The sequence below is a fragment of the Typopeltis vanoorti genome, chromosome 5 (genome assembly GCF_054136105.1).
Source record: "Typopeltis vanoorti isolate ZY-2024b chromosome 5, IOZ_Tvanoo_1.0, whole genome shotgun sequence".
NCBI classification, from domain to species: Eukaryota; Metazoa; Arthropoda; class Arachnida; order Uropygi; family Thelyphonidae; genus Typopeltis; species Typopeltis vanoorti.
In genome coordinates this window covers 150,890,619-150,906,616 of record NC_143553.1, presented here as the reverse complement: position 1 = coordinate 150,906,616, position 15,998 = coordinate 150,890,619, and the positions used below count along the sequence as shown (strand labels likewise).

At 34.0% G+C, this 15,998-nt stretch overlaps 1 protein-coding gene across 3 annotated transcripts in view; it reads left to right on the top strand.

Moving 5' to 3' along the window:
• Positions 1-3,622: 3,622 nt before the first annotated feature.
• Positions 3,623-15,998, top strand: part of Mgat3 (beta-1,4-mannosyl-glycoprotein 4-beta-N-acetylglucosaminyltransferase) — a 52,996-nt gene continuing 40,620 nt past the window's right edge. For 2 of the 3 annotated variants that reach the window (XM_090392836.1, XM_090392834.1), the window contains exons 1-2: positions 3,623-3,810; positions 15,601-15,670. In XM_090392836.1, the coding sequence (XP_090248962.1) occupies positions 15,668-15,670 (3 nt within the window). In that variant the 5' untranslated portion in view covers positions 3,623-3,810; positions 15,601-15,667. Of the gene's footprint in view, positions 3,811-12,301; positions 12,435-15,600; positions 15,671-15,998 lie in introns of those variants that run through there. The other variant, XM_090392835.1, reaches the window with a different exon arrangement.

Below are 15,998 nucleotides of genomic sequence, written 5' to 3'. Positions count from 1 at the left end.
ATTCCATACGTTGGTAACATCTCCAAAAAACTAGTTCGCCTCCTGAAACTACTCAATATTAGAGTGACCTTCAAGCCAGTTGAAACTATCCAGAAATTTCTAAGATCACCAAAAGATTTCAATCCTTTCTACAAACATGCAGGAGTTTATAACATTCCTTGTTCTTGTGGTCTAAGTTACATTGGTCAGACGTCTAGAAGTTCGAAGCAAGACAAAAAGAACGCATCAGCTATGTTAGAAACAACAGACAAGATATTTCTGGCCTTTCTTCCCACTTCTCTACAACCAATCACATTATTGAATGGAATAAAAGTTTTATGCCATATATAGAGGAAAAGTACCGTTCCAGAATCTTTAAAGAAGCTGCTACAGTCACTCATTCCACAAATAACTCAACAGGAACCAGGGTTTAATCCTACTAGATATATGGAAGACTTTAATTAGATCAATAAACACACAAGAAATGACCTTCAGTGCAAACTACAAAATGCATCTCAACAAATAAATCATGTATCCATGACACCCGCATTGTTTCACACGCACTACTATTTTGTTATTGAAATAGAATTGTCAGTTAACGTATAGCTTGTAATTTTCGTTTCTATCCTTCTCTGATTGTACCCTGAAGAAGCCGACATCACAAGCTGGCAAAACTAGTTGGTAATTAAATTAGTTATTCACCTACACTTAACCAATATCTAAATAATAGTTAATTTTCATTGAAATTTTTTTTAGTTTTTTTTTAACCAATTCCCAGTTGGTCAATCTCTGACACAGGCAAATGGGTTTTATCCTGCAAATTTCCTGTCTTTATCATATATCCTGTCTTTATCGTATAAATTCAAGAATATCGACAGTACCGCATTATTTCCGACAATAATGTGCAGTGTTAAGGTCAGAGACCATGGGATGGCAACAATACAAAGAATCCTTGCCCCACCCACAGTGGTAAGGTGCTATAGTTTTATAAACTTTACCCATCAAAGATACACAACAAAAAATTAAAAAGTCAAAATATATAAGCAGGAATGAGTCTGATGGTTGACATGTCAAATTTTTGCAAAATTTACATTATTCTCTCAGTAAGCTGTAGGTGTTTTTGAAAGATTGTTTGTATATCAAATCTGATTTAATTGAGAAACTGTTTCTGCTAAACCTGATCAGCAGGTTTAGAAGCTATGTCAATTCATTATTATCATATGTAAAAATGGTCATGAGTTCAAATCCCATGATATACTAGGAATTGAACTTCTTATTAGAAATTTTTATTCTGATTTCTAATAGTTTAGAAATTTTAATTGTCTTTAAAAAATTCCAAGTCTGTTATCCAGAGCACAGTTTCTGGATTCTTTAAACTTAGCTATCTGCATTTAATGTAGAACTCCTCAGCACTGCCCAAAGAAAGAGCGTCACGAGTTCGATTCTAGTCCCCGACTAAAAGAACTTTTTTTAACCCTGTTTTCGACCAGTTCCCGAGTTAATGGATTTCTGGCTCATGGAAGCGGGTTTTTCTCTAGAAAACTCGGGTTTTTCGTCCTGTAAACCAAGAAAATCGACCGTAGAACCCAAACTTTTTTTTCAGACATTAAAACTATTGTGTTAGGAACAGGTACCACGAGATGGCAGCACTTGTTAGCCGTCTCTTCACTGCGTGCCTTTTAATTAATGATAGCCATGGGCCAGCTATCTCTGATTGGCTACCAGTGGAGATTGAACTGCTCACTCAGTTTCCAAAAGCTAGATAAGGCTAAAACAGCTTCACCTACTCCTTATAAGAAAATAAAAATGGGGTAGCTGATTTTTTTTTATTTTACTTTTCATCAATAAAAGTTATAAACAAGAAATTATGTTAAGAGTTTCAGAGACCTGTGATTTGAATTCCAATCAAGGATTATTTGTATTTGTATGCATTTTATGTTAAATCAGAGATGGATTGAGGGAGGCTAATATTAAACATATTAAACAAAACACAGGTAGATGTAACGAAAAAGGAAAAAGCGAAGCTAGTTAGGTAAGCTTGAAAGTGGACACTAAATGTATGCCGACCAATTGCTGTTCGCGTTTTTACACTTTTGGAATATAGTAAACAAAGATGTCGGTAGTCAGTTTAGCAGAGTCAGTTTAGCCATGAAAATATTCATAGAAGAGAGATGGTAGAGAAAAAAAATGTATGTGAGAGAGTGATGGAGTGGATAGGTGAGAGGGAGGAGCCACCAGTTAATCATATTGCCCTCTTCTGAATATCATCAAGCATTGTTAGGTAGTTTTAGGTGCGCCACTTCAAAAGTGTGACTCTCCAAGATTTGGAATTTAGATAGTGTTAGCAATCGAACAATAGTATTAGGATCGTGAATGGAAAAGGACATATATATTGGAGTGTGTGTGTGATATTTTTCAGAAATGGCAGAATGTTGAATGGTTCTAGGAAGAGCCGTGTAAAGTCTTTTATGGGGGTGTATGCTTTTTAATTCTCTTATTCTGTGAGCATTTTATACTAGTAAGAATTTTTTTTGTTTTCCATTGCTTCCTTTATGCAGAACACTGTACTAAATATATAAATTGTTTAGCATTCCATCTCAGACACACACGATGAAAAAAAACTCATTTTTTTCGTGTTTTGGATAATATGTTTTGTCAGTGAATTTGTATTATGGACTTGATACTATATTACTTTTTTTGCTTATTTAATTGTAGGTTGGAGTTGGTTAAATAAGATCATTACATACATATTATGTAGAATCCAGAAGAAGACTAACACTACACATAATGAACCTGGTTTCCATAGCAACTAACGACCACAATTACAATTTTTGTGGATTTTGATTATATATAGCAGAATTATCCTTTCCTTTGTCCAAAATTTTGTCCAATAATGATTCTCTCTCTCTCTCTCTCTTTTGTTCAAATATTGTGTGATGCACCACAACTGGCGGACATTAAAAAGGGACATCACAAAGTTATGCAATAGATCAGTCATTCATTTACTTCATAATAACCATTTCTCGATGCTCGTCGTGAATTGAATAATCAGCCGACCTAGTTGGCCGAGTGGTTAGCGTATCCGTTTTCGAGCCAAAAGGCTGCAGGTTCGAATGCCGCCGTGGGCATGGATGTTCGTGATTGTCTGTGAAAATGTTAGTGGTGGTGTATTTGCAGTTCGTTGTAGTTGGTGGATTGAGTGATGGAGACGGAGAGTTGAAGAGTAGGTGACCGCCCTCGATGAGTCTTTGGATTCCCTGGGGGTGTTACGTAATAATAATAATAATAATAATCTTCATGTGAGAGTTTTTTCAACTGAAACGAGTTAGTCTCTCTATAACTATTCAATACATGGAAGTAGCAGGACTTTTTTTCCCAGAGAACATTTTCGATTAGTGTAGTCTGGAATAGCAACCTGTGATGAGTCTTGGCACTTCGTGGAAGTGCCATGTGTTAAATAATAAGTTGCATAAATAAATTATAATACAAAGCAATTGTTATTTAACTTTTTTTTGTGACATTGCTACAGTACGGAATTTCCATTTTTCAAACTGCAAATTTTAACATAGCATCGTGGTGCCATCTATGTTTTTCATCATGTAATCTTTTGAAAGTGAAGAGAGCGAGTTTGTGTACAAACGTGTTGGGTGCGGTTAAATGTTAGCTGTTCGTGCAATGAATATCTTTGTTTTTACAGTGTGGCGCAAATTGCGTTTAAGAATATTTTCACATTCTGGATTGTATTTGCTTGTCAAATACACAAGTTAGATTTGCTGGCAAGTGACATAGAAGCATGTTCTATAATAGTAACATAGTTTGGATCTTATCCAAGTAAGCGAAAAGAATGTGTCATTGCACTCTTATTTGGCGAGTTATATTTTAATATTATTTAATTTACGTGATTTAGAAAGTGATGGAATGTGTTTAAGGTTATAATGCCAATTATAATCATTCATTGAATGGATAAAATGCGTTTAAATTAAGTTGAGCTTTATATTTCCGTGGATGATATTTCTCTCTTCGTGCTAAAGATAGATATTCTAATTAATAATTCATCTTCTTCAGCTAAATTGAGTCTAAACGTTGGATAATATAAAAAGACATTGTTGGTCAAAACAGTGCTGTACCATATGGTACAAAAATATGATAATATACCTGCCAGAAATTGTTATCGTTTGTTGATAACATTTTATCCGTGAATTGCCGTTTAATATTTTCGCTGTTCCAGTAAAATAAGAAACTGTGCAGCGTCTCTTCCTTCATTGACATCATTTATGTAATAGTCAATTCTTTTTACATCTAACGCGCAAATTAAATTCTTGTTTCGGAAATTAAAGTCATTGTCTCAAATTAAGACATTTAATCGAAAAGTTGACTTTACAACCCAAGATATTAACAGCGCGAGAAAAACTGTGTAAGATTGAGGGGGAAGGGAAGAAAAATGATATGTACAAAAAAAGTAAATTTCGTGAAGGAGGGGGTGCCGTAATCCCTCCCCCATCCGAATTATTATTGACCTCAGTTGCCTGACCAGTTATTAATATTATTAACATTTAGTGGAAGACTACCAAAAATATTATATATAAAATATATAAAATATAAAAGACGTAAAATTGGTGGAAAAAGAAGAATTGGAAGACCAAGTAAGAGATAACATGAGACCGGAACAGGCCACCTTACCTAAAATCCATGTTAGTGGAAGTTCCTTTTTGGGCAAAGTGGCTTTCTTTTAGGGTTGGTGAGGTGAATAAGAGGATGGTTGATGGAGAGATATCAGAGAGTAATTTATTCAGGAGGAGAGTCCAGAAGAAGGTGTGTGTGGTGTGCCACAGGACTCTGTTCTTGGGCCACTACTGTTTAATTTGTACATTAATGATATAGGAAGGGATCTGAGAGGAACTGTTCAGTTATTTTGCCAATGATGCAAAATTGAGTAACTAGTTAATACAGATGATAATAAAATTTTGCAGGATGATTTGAATAGACTGGCAGTGTGGGCAGATGAGAGCGAATATCAGTTTAATGTGGGAAAGTGTAAGGTTATGCATTTTGTGGTGAAAAGATTACCAGCTGTATGCCACTTTGATGGAACCATGTGCCAAAAAATTGATGAAGCCAAAGATTTGGGAGTGTCAGTAGATAGGGAGTTGAAGATTAGAGGGCACATAGTAAAAGTGGCTAAAGCAGCTCATCAGATTACTTGGTTACTGAAAAACGCTTTGATGAGCAGAGACAAGCAGGTTATTATTCCTCTTTATTGAGCCTTGATAAGACCCCATCATGACTACTGTGCACAAATCTGGTCACCTGGGCTTCTTAGTGATGAGGGGTGGAGAGGATCCAGAGGCTCGTGACCAAGATGGTAGCAGGTCTATGGAATGAACCTTATGAGAACAGGTTGAAGATCTGTGGGTTACAGAAATTGCTTGACAAATGAAAAAAAGGTGATATGATATGAGGATATTGAGATAAAAGGTGATAGAACAAATTACTGAAGAATTTTTACAAGATTAATACAGAGTAAATTTTTCAGAACAGGTCTGGTGTTGGGAGAACTAGGGGCATCCTTGGAAACTGAGCAAGACTGTAGTTAGCAAGGGTGTTAGAACTAGGTTTTTTTGTTTGGAGAGTGGTGAATGAGTGGAATACATTGCCAGAGTCTGTCTGTTGTAGGTGCCATGACTGAATGAGTTCAAAGCAAAGTATAATAGATGCTGCACAAATGTTGGATAGTGTTTAGCATGATGTTTAGGGCCTCCCTCAATAAGTCTAAGGACTCCAAGCTCATAATAATAATAAGAAGAAGAATTATGAGCTTCAGTGGAGGTTATATTTTCAATATAAACACTAGTATGGATGCATTTACAGTATACCATGAAAGAGTCCAGATGTGGATTGTCACCAATTTAACCATTGAAGGCAGACAATTATTTTTCTGAATTTTAGTGGTGAGTTTAATTCAGTTTGTTTATAATGAAGTAATGTTTGTCATTGAGAAAATCATTTACACATCCTAAACATATTTTTTTGATTTAAGAGAAGAGTAAATGTATGTGTCATATAGCTCATAACTTCTTTATAAAAGCTGACTAAAGATGAGAAACCCCAATTCTGAATGTTAAAAAAATACCAAGCAACGAGTTGCCTTGGTCTTGCACTACCTGTAGGATCAGCTAGACTTGCATCACTTGCAGGCGCAAACTTCACTTGTTTGTCTGTTTGCTTACTTGGGAAATCGAGTAAAACCAGATTTAAAATTGCTTGGTATTTTTTTAACATTTATTATACCCAAGGTAAAATACTTTCCCAATTCTGAATGCAAACTCAACTTTGCCATTGGGAACAGTTCAGAGCACTGAGGATATTTGTGAAAGGCCAATGTGTATGTATGGGTAGATGGGAGTGAGGATTGTATGGGTTATTATATCAATGAGCCAATCTGTAACTGCTTTTTAAAATATTATATATTTTTTTTTAGTATGGATTTCTGACAGTTAATAGTGATATTCTACAATTAGTTTCTGAATGGATGATTAATTAAAATTAATCACTGTTGTGCCATTTATCTGCCCAAGTAATGTTTCACATCTAGTAAGGATAGAATAACTGTGTGTATGTGTGTGTAATAATCCTCTATAGCTTGTTTGCCTTTTGTTAGAATGATATAAGTTTCAATTCTGTGTAGGATATGAAGAATCCTTTAAAATTTTCAGCCGAATGCAATTTAACTGATCTTACATGGAGATGGCATGGTTTTTCATCCTGCCAAGACACTGTTCAGAGGATACATGCATTGACAGACATAGCAAACATGCAAATAAGAAAATTAAGTTTAAATTTCTTAAATACTTAAGAAACCTAATTAACCTTAAAACCACATTAAAAAGATATCTTGTCTTGGATGAAAAGCCAACTAGATAGATCTCTAGATAGTAATGTCTTTCATCGCATGGTGAAACACCACTACCCCGCTTTTTTTGGAAGTGTGAAGTGGTCTTTGCCATATATCATCTCTAGTCCCTACAGTAGGGTCTCTAGTTTCTGTCTGCACCCCCCTTTTTTTTTCTTCTTATATATAGTGTAGGTGAAGGCCTCCTGTGTCTGTCCTCAACATTCAAATTTTTTAACAAGGGAATCAGTACCACCTCCATTCAGAGGCACAGTTGTAAAGCAGTTTCCACATGATGGCTGCTAGAAAGATAGTACATGGGACCGAACTTGCTGTTAATATTTCAGGAGGCTTTCTGATTAACTAATGAATAATTCTGCTGCTGCTTGCTTTACGAGTTTTGCCTGGAGGAAGTGCAAGTGATTGATGCCCCCCCCCCTCCAAGTTCCTCATCTCGGTTGCATGCTTCCTACTCTTTAAATTTACTTTTTTTATTCATGAGACTGTGATCAACAGTAAAAAGAATTAATGTCACTGTGGTTCAAAAAATCTCCCATGAAAAATTTCTAAAACTGTTAAAGATGCTACAGAAAAAGTAAATAAAAATGCACTCAACAAAAAAATCCCTCAATATCTCAGAATTCCTCACAATAAAACAAAAAAAACTTTCAGGTTGACTTCACTAACATCAGCAGTCTTAATTCTGATATCAGTGACGTGTACCACCTGCAGACATCTACACCTGATATGCTTATTTATCACCAAACCACAACTGGCACCTTCTACAGCAACATCTCACTTCAACTTTTGTCATTACATCTTCCATGATGCCTCTTTTCAAGAAGGGTGGTACCTCTGTCCTTGAGTTGGATAAAGGGAATGGATATACAAAGGTTAGTTGATTGGTAGAGCCTCTGCTACTAATGGCTCTCAAAAAGTTAAACAAGTTTGATCGTATGCCATATATACCATACGCATGATATTTGTACCAATCGTGTTATGATGGTGGTTTTAATTATATCCATCCTGTTTTATCCAGGGACACAACAGTGGTCATCATAAATCTGGCAGATTCATTAATCGTGTGGTGGTTTTATTTATATCTGTCCTGTGTGCTGCTTATATTCATTACGTTGTGATGTTTCTGTATAATCCATGACTATACGGATGTTGTTGTCTCCATGCGACGGATTTGGCGTGTGCTCGGCCCAAATTCCTGCAAGCAATCATATGAGGTACGGAACTTTGCTAAATGGAATGTGAGCAGCTATCCTCCTTGCCATCAGAGATGAGCCTCACCATGACGTCACTTTGCATAACTTTCGTTTCATCACCGATTTTGGAAATGGATTAATTCCAAAACCAGTAACGAGAATAATTGGGAACTGTAGTCCAAATAAATAATAGATATAATTATGTTACTACTCACTTTTAATGAGATGGTTCAGCTTCTTGGACCTTGCAGAGTTGATGGATGTCTGGCTCAATATTGGTCAACTTCAGTCGAAGATCGGCACACACACTAAGACGATTTCTGTATTTTGTTTTTATTTGAAGGAGCAATAAAAATCCTTTCTCCCAAAGATCAGTTATAGAAAACTGCATGATGATTTTCAGTGCTTCTTCAGATAATTTGCGAAATTCGCTTCTCACTGAAGGCGAGATCCAGAATCGAGCCAAACCAAGATCACGGAATTGCATTTTATGCCCACTGTCACTTGAAAGCTCAATTAACTGCTCTTTTTTTGATAACAAAAGGTTGTTCTTGTGACTATAAGCTTGAAAGATCTTGAACCCACAGAAATTTCTTATAAAAGTTATTCAGAAAATATGTTTCAAAATTCTGTTTCTGAGGTGGACACAAATCCTTTCCAGAAACTCAGAATCAACAAAAAGATAATTTTTCACAAAAAAGGATTCCAATGTTGGAAAAGGTGCACATTATCTGTCTTTTAGATAACTGATGCATAACACCAGTTTTTCTTTTTTCTCTCGAATGCCTTAATTTTATCATAGGCATCAAGAACGGTTAAGGAATTTCCCTGAAGGGAGAGATTTAGTTCATTTAATTTCGAATACAATGTCTGAATTAGTGTTGATAACCATAGGATAGTGTTGATAACTATGCTTTGTCAACAAGGAGTGATGCAAAATTAGAATTATGTTTATTTACAAACAATTAAACTTTTGTAACTTAAACAATTTACAAACAAATTAAACTCAACTGTCCATTTCATTGCAGAATACTGAAAATAACCTGTTATTTAATGGTCAAGCCTTTATAAAAACAAGTTAGCTTTACAGCGTTGTATAGCACAGTTTTAAATTCTGGTCGCATTCCTTTGGAACCCAACATTTCCCTACGTATGAAACAATATACCCGATTCATATCCAGAGCCACTTCCTTGACCAAAGAAACAACTTTGTGTTTTATGTAATTATTGAGAGTGTGAAATATTTCTTCTCCAGTTGTTCGGGAAGACAAAGTTCTACAAAACAGAATATTGTCGTGATGACTCTTTTCTGTCGTGTTCTAAATCTATCTAGTTTCAAGTCACTTTTATGAATAATACAACTAATTACGAAAAGATCACCAATCCAAAAGTAGGGAAATTTATATTTATACTGCGCCACCCTATTCTTAGATTAGTCTATATAAATAGTAGGATCAGTTCTAAATTAAGTTAGCAGTCATCTCATTAGGCCGAATCATCTATTATCATTTTTACTTGGGGTTCCTGCAAGATTCGAATATTTATGAACGGTGCAATAATAAGGAATTCAGGCAAACACAATATTTAGATCAACAAAATAAAACATTTAATATATGATATGGTTAACAAATACAAGAACTCTATTTTAAAATGGAACTATACAATTAACTTAACACATCTTCTTAGGTCACTGATGCTAATTCAATGTTCTAACTTTCATATACTATTCACAGTCTCAAAAACACAAATCTTCTTATCTCAAGTTAATATAACAATTTCACATTTTATTCAGTCTTCACAAATCTATCAGCTCAATGTTTATATTCACAGCAGGCAATAAACTACGTAAGCTATATTCCAAGCAAATATATTCCCGGACCTTGAGCATCGGAGATATATTACAGTTAATGCTAGAATAGAGAAACTTATACAACTACTCTTACCAGACAAATTCTTCAATACATCAAATTATTGAGAGAGCACTTATGAATTAACTTAATTAACATTAGCGGAACACACACATAACAAATATTCTCCATAGTTTAAACTGTATTACTGTAAGTCGCACTTCACTATTCCAAACAACAGTAATTAGGTACTAATATCTTTTCCTGTTCACTTTTCTCCAAGTAATCAATATAACCTTATCCTAGGGCAACATAGAATTTAATCGTAATCCAGATTAACTAGAACTAATCAGAATTTTCGCATTGACTGTCCAGTTTCCTTTTATCTGATTACGGCATCAACCTTTCTTCATAACAACAGCAGATTTCGCTTATAACATTAAACTTTATGTTTCACTACTTATAGGTTCACTTCCGAACACTATACTCATAAATTTCTGCCCTGAGGATTTTATAATCTTGGTTCTGCAAAACTCTCTCCTCACTCCTTAATAATAATTCTTCTCTCCTTTCTATCTTATCTATGACCTTCACTCCCACCTTACTTTCGAACGCCATGCTCTACTCCACTCGTGGTTGTTTACGCGTGCGTCTCCATGACAACAGACTGCACGTAAACATTTCGCTAATGTAATGTATGGTCTAATATTATTCATGAGTGATTACATAACATTAAATATTTCACAAAATAAAACAACAGAATATTTAAGCTACTTCTTTAACTTTTTGATTACGTATACAGTTAAATATAAATTAACACTTTACGTTACACCACATATATTTAGTTATACAAAATTCTAAACATATTATTATTTTATAAACTAATAATAGGTCAAGTTTTGAATAAATATTTAATTAGTAATTCTTAATTAAGGAATAATAAACAATTTTATATAAACCATGATTAATATTTAATAAGCAATGTTAAATGTGAATGAAAAATAATAAATTACATAACATAGCTTCATTCACAATTTAACAATATCGTCATGAAAGTTGTTTTCATCTGCATATCTTACGTAGCATAATAACTGTGCATCATCTGTAACATCAGTAGTCTCGTCTGTTTGTAACTCATAATATGGGCTCTTCTTAACTCTTTAGGTTAACTGAGATTCTACGTCACCTGCGATATCGTTAATTCTGCAACCTACAGTATCATTAAAAGAGGAGTCAAATCAACATCTTTTAGTAACTTGTTGCCAAACATAGTTTTTACCACATCTTTTATAGCTGGAAGTAGTAAATTTTCCCCTGATAGAATGAGGTTTTCCTGTTTTCACTATGCCCAAACTTAAGAGATAGATGCTTTGAGTACCTTGCTGTTAATTGAACCCATGGCCGAAACTACATCTGTCCCATGATTTAATGTCGGTAGGCGTAGCTGAAATTGCTTTTTATTTATTTATTTTTTTCATTTTGTTTATTTTTCACATCATGTTTAGTTTCTAAATGTCGGAGTTCACAGGTTTCATGCACTCATTCGACAACATTTCATAACACAAAACACATTGAAGTTTCTGTTCACTTTTATCTCCACACCAAGTAAACCCGAATTCCAAATATGAACTGTTATATTTCCTACTGTATTTTTTTTTTTTTTTTTTTTTTTGAACTGCTTGTTTCTTCTACTTTAATAGTATCATATTTACTCGCCATTACAACACATGTATCACAATTAGGGTTACCATCACCTGTTTCATTTGCTCTTCTTTTCAAAGTCGTAGTTCTAAGCCACTTTTCAATTATTAAAAAAAAAACGTTTCTGAAAAATATATAAATATATAAATATTGGGGTTGACTCACAACACACTTTATCCAAGTATCATTTAGCAGTTCTGAAGTGCTAAATTTGAAGGAAGAAAACCTTCAGTAATAAAAATCAATAAACAACAAGCAGTTGGTTGAAATGCGGATAACACATGTTCACTTCAAATCTGACAAAACAGCAAGGGGGAGGCAGAAGCAATAAAACTATTGTTGTTCTTCATCCTCTTATTATTCGTCATTCTGCCGCTACAAATTATTGTAGTGCCAGAATGACAAGTAATAAAAGAAGGGTGAAGTGAACAACAATATAGTTTTATTGCTTCTGCCTTTGAACATTCGGATGCTATTTGTTGGTTTTTTCAAGTCTCTATTTGATTTCAATAATTTTTACTTATTTAATTTTAATTTGTTTGGATTATTAAAAAATATATATTTATTTAAGTCTACCTGCAGACCACAGGTTGAGAAACACTGCCATAGAACATGTTTCATCTATTGCAGCAATAAAACACATATTCCTGTTTTTGGTTCATTCTGATTTGTGAAAAAATGTTCATTACTGTTGTGAACAGTGACCAGTTCATTTTCCCTCTGTGTCTAGTGAGTCATTGAGTGAAGTGTGAATTGTAAATTTATAGTGAAACAAATATAAAAAGAAATATACATTTTTAAAAGGTAAGTGTATGTAATTTAATATTATTTTGCTTGTTAGTTTTATGATTTTTTTTGCTTTTAAACTGAAATAATTTAATTTAGGATTTTGGGATTAATTTATTGATTTTTAATAAAATACCAGTCAATTTTTTTATATATGAAATTGTGCTAAAAACTGTATTAATTCTGAATACTTCCCCTCCCCCAAGAATTAAATATCATTAAAATCGATGTAAAATGAATATCGTGTATTTATAATTTTATTCTAAAACATATTTTCTTACTTCTGTTTCCCCTCTTTCAGAATGGATATAAGGAATTATTTTTCTTCCCTAGGGAAGAAAATGCAAAAAAGACAAAATAAAAATTGAGCAGGAAAAATGTATGCCTTTGGTTACACAAGTTGATCCGATTCCTGGAACATCGATTCAAAATGACTATCAAGTCAATTTCATCAAATAATTTATTAGAATATGATATTGGTTCTTACGTTGGAGTTTCCACTATAACATCAACTTTAAATTTGAAATCCTTTCTAATACTTATGTTCCCAACGTGGACTATGATTTCAAAAAAGATTCCTCTGGAAAGAGACAGTTTAGATTTGCTTCATTAAAGGAATACTCACCATAGTTGTGTTATTCAAAACTACAGAAAGGTGCGCTTTGCAAATATTGCATTTTGTTTGTACCAAAAAGTACATCAGGGCTGTCACAGCATTTATAAAAGCTCCATATATAAAATATAAAGATTTTAAACAAGCTGCCAGAAATCACGTCATCTCAGTGCCACATAGAAGCTGCTGTTGATGCACAGAATTTTATGTTATTGTCTATAATCTACTTGTAAAAAAGTATAATCTACTTGTATGTAAAAAAATAATAAAATTTATTTTATTAAATAAAAAAATGTATACATTATGTATATGTTTTTGTATTGATGCGATACTGTATTCTATAATCTACAAGTAGATTATAGAATACAGTATCACATCCACAAAGTGAACGGATGAGGCCTTCGATTGGCTTTCCAGCCTGGACCTTGACCTGTAGTTGGTGTGGCGGTGGTTATGGAGGAAGCAAAAGATCATGGTCCCGTCTCACCACGAAGATGTTATTCTCATAGTCCTTGTTATGGTATCAACAGAACTCCTCATGTTAGAAGATGATGATGTAATGTGAAATGGGCCCCCCTCTAATGGATCGAGTTTTCTCACACAAGACACAACTGCTCTCTAATTAAACCTAGGATACAGCTACATTTATGTTGTGAAGTAGTGTGAGAACATGCAGCCTTGTCATACTTGTTACAGTAGGACGATAATTGTCCCTGGCTTAATTATGACAAGTTTTGCTTTATTAAAAAAAAAAAGAAAAAAAAAAGAGGAAAGACTTAGAAAGCTGGTTGTGTCTTTTATGTAATGAACTTTTATATGTTAAGATTTTCATCATTTGTTGCTGGAAATTGTGATTGTACTTTTCACTTACCAGTTTCATGTAGCCATAAGCATAAATAAATAAGTAAACCCCATAGGAGAATAGCAGCAAGAAGCTTAAGATCTTGGAATTGTTTGATTGTCATCAACAAACTTATCAATAAGATATCTGGTTAATGAGACAGGGCTATTTATTATAGAAGGAAGAAAGTGGACAGAGAAGTAAAACCCTGGTAGGTATGGAGAGAGAGAGGAAGACCAAAAAAAAAGACTTGTGAAGACTAAAATCCAGCAGTTTTTTTTTTTTTTTTCTCATGTTCACCACATTTGAGCAAAAAGTTTAGAAGTTGTAACTTTCTATTGTGTTGAATTTGTCAAAATAAAAATAAAATGTTCTAATTGCCTTGAACTAAGATGAAGTTATCTTCTATATGCTAGCAAGAATACATTGCATTGATTCTTATCCTGGAATTGTTGATGATAATGATAATTTTTGACTTGAAATATCTAGATTCAAATCCTGTCTAGGACATCGAGAACCATTATAAGGACATCTTAACTGAAGGTGATTTACCTAGTCTCATACTGAGGTGGTAAGGTTTATCCTTCCAAAAACTCAGGCTTTTTATCTTACAGTGCAGACCAGCCAGTAAACCACATACAATTAGCAGGCATAATAAATAGGTCTCATAGCCTTAATTGCTTTGTCTGTAATTCCAAACAACTTCATAATAAATGGAGTGGCATTTAATTCTCACATCTGGCCATTAATACTTGCACACTAGGGAACCCATGCTCACCCCTTTAAAGTTTCATGTTGTCTTTAAATCAACAGTCAGTTGGAGTTTTATATAAGAATTCCCAATTTAATATTATTGGGGTTGAAGTCCTTGCTGAGTTGATTTGCAAATGTGTCATCTCTTGACTTATTCATGGAGCCAGCCCCTTGAAATGAAGTTGGAAAGACTGAAAACATTGAATTTGGTTTTCTTTAAAATCAGATCCGAATTTTTCATGTTTATTTTCATTCTTGGCTTTTAAAGAAATTACCTATCTTATTATTTTTAATGTTTCCCACTTATAAAAGGTTGTTACCCTGTAGTATAGTAAGCCAAATAGTGATCTCACACCAGCTGATGAAATTCATCTCTTATTCATTTAGATGCTCGATAGCAGTAGTCTTATTGATGCACTTTGAAAAGTAGCTCATTATATATTATTATTAGTTTATTATTATTATTACGTGCACCTCCAAGCAGTCCAAAGACTCATCAAGGGAGGGCGCCTACTCTACAACTCTCCATCTCCGCTAACTACAGTGAACCGTGTCATCTACACCAACCCCATCTACTGCCCACCACCACCACCCCTAGTGTTTACAGACAATCGCAAACACCCATGCCCACAGTGGGATTCAAATCTGTAACCTTTTGGCTGGAGAGCAGATATGCTAACCACTCGGCCAACCAGGCCAGCTCATTAGCAGTTCCTAGGTGACAACACAGTTATTATTTACTGGCAGGGGTGCAGTTTTCATTTGCTTTCTGTCCAACATGAACCATTGCTGTGTATATAATTCTCTCATCCAGTCTGTATACTTTCCAGAAGGGAAGACCAGATCCTTTGCTCTTCATTCCCTACTCCTTTGTAGTAGGTATTCCAAAAGCTTATTTGACAAATGTACTTTTCAGACTTTTTTTTATATATTGCATAGCTCATTATATGCAATTGTATATATATATTTCTTTCTAGGAACACAGCAAATTCCATTTGGCCAGGATAAGAAGGGTTCATAATAACACTACATCTGTTCTTCTAAATGGTAATTTTTGTATATATATACATGTGCACAATTATTTAATATTTAGGATTCATATATTTTTGCCTTGTTTATGTGTGCATGCCATATGTTTGATTTTCTCTGAACTTTTACCTTTATTGTAAAACAAATTGCTATGCATTATAACCATTCATAATAAAATTACAGTATTAGATTGATATAATTGTTTAGCTTTTGTCTGTCTTCTCTGTACAAATTTGCATTTTGCACCTTCTGCTGCCTTTTTTTTTTTTTTTATTCTTCTTTGATGTTCTTTTCTATAGGGGGGGGGGTGGAGGATAAGCTATGACTTTTATCCTTTGTTGTTGCT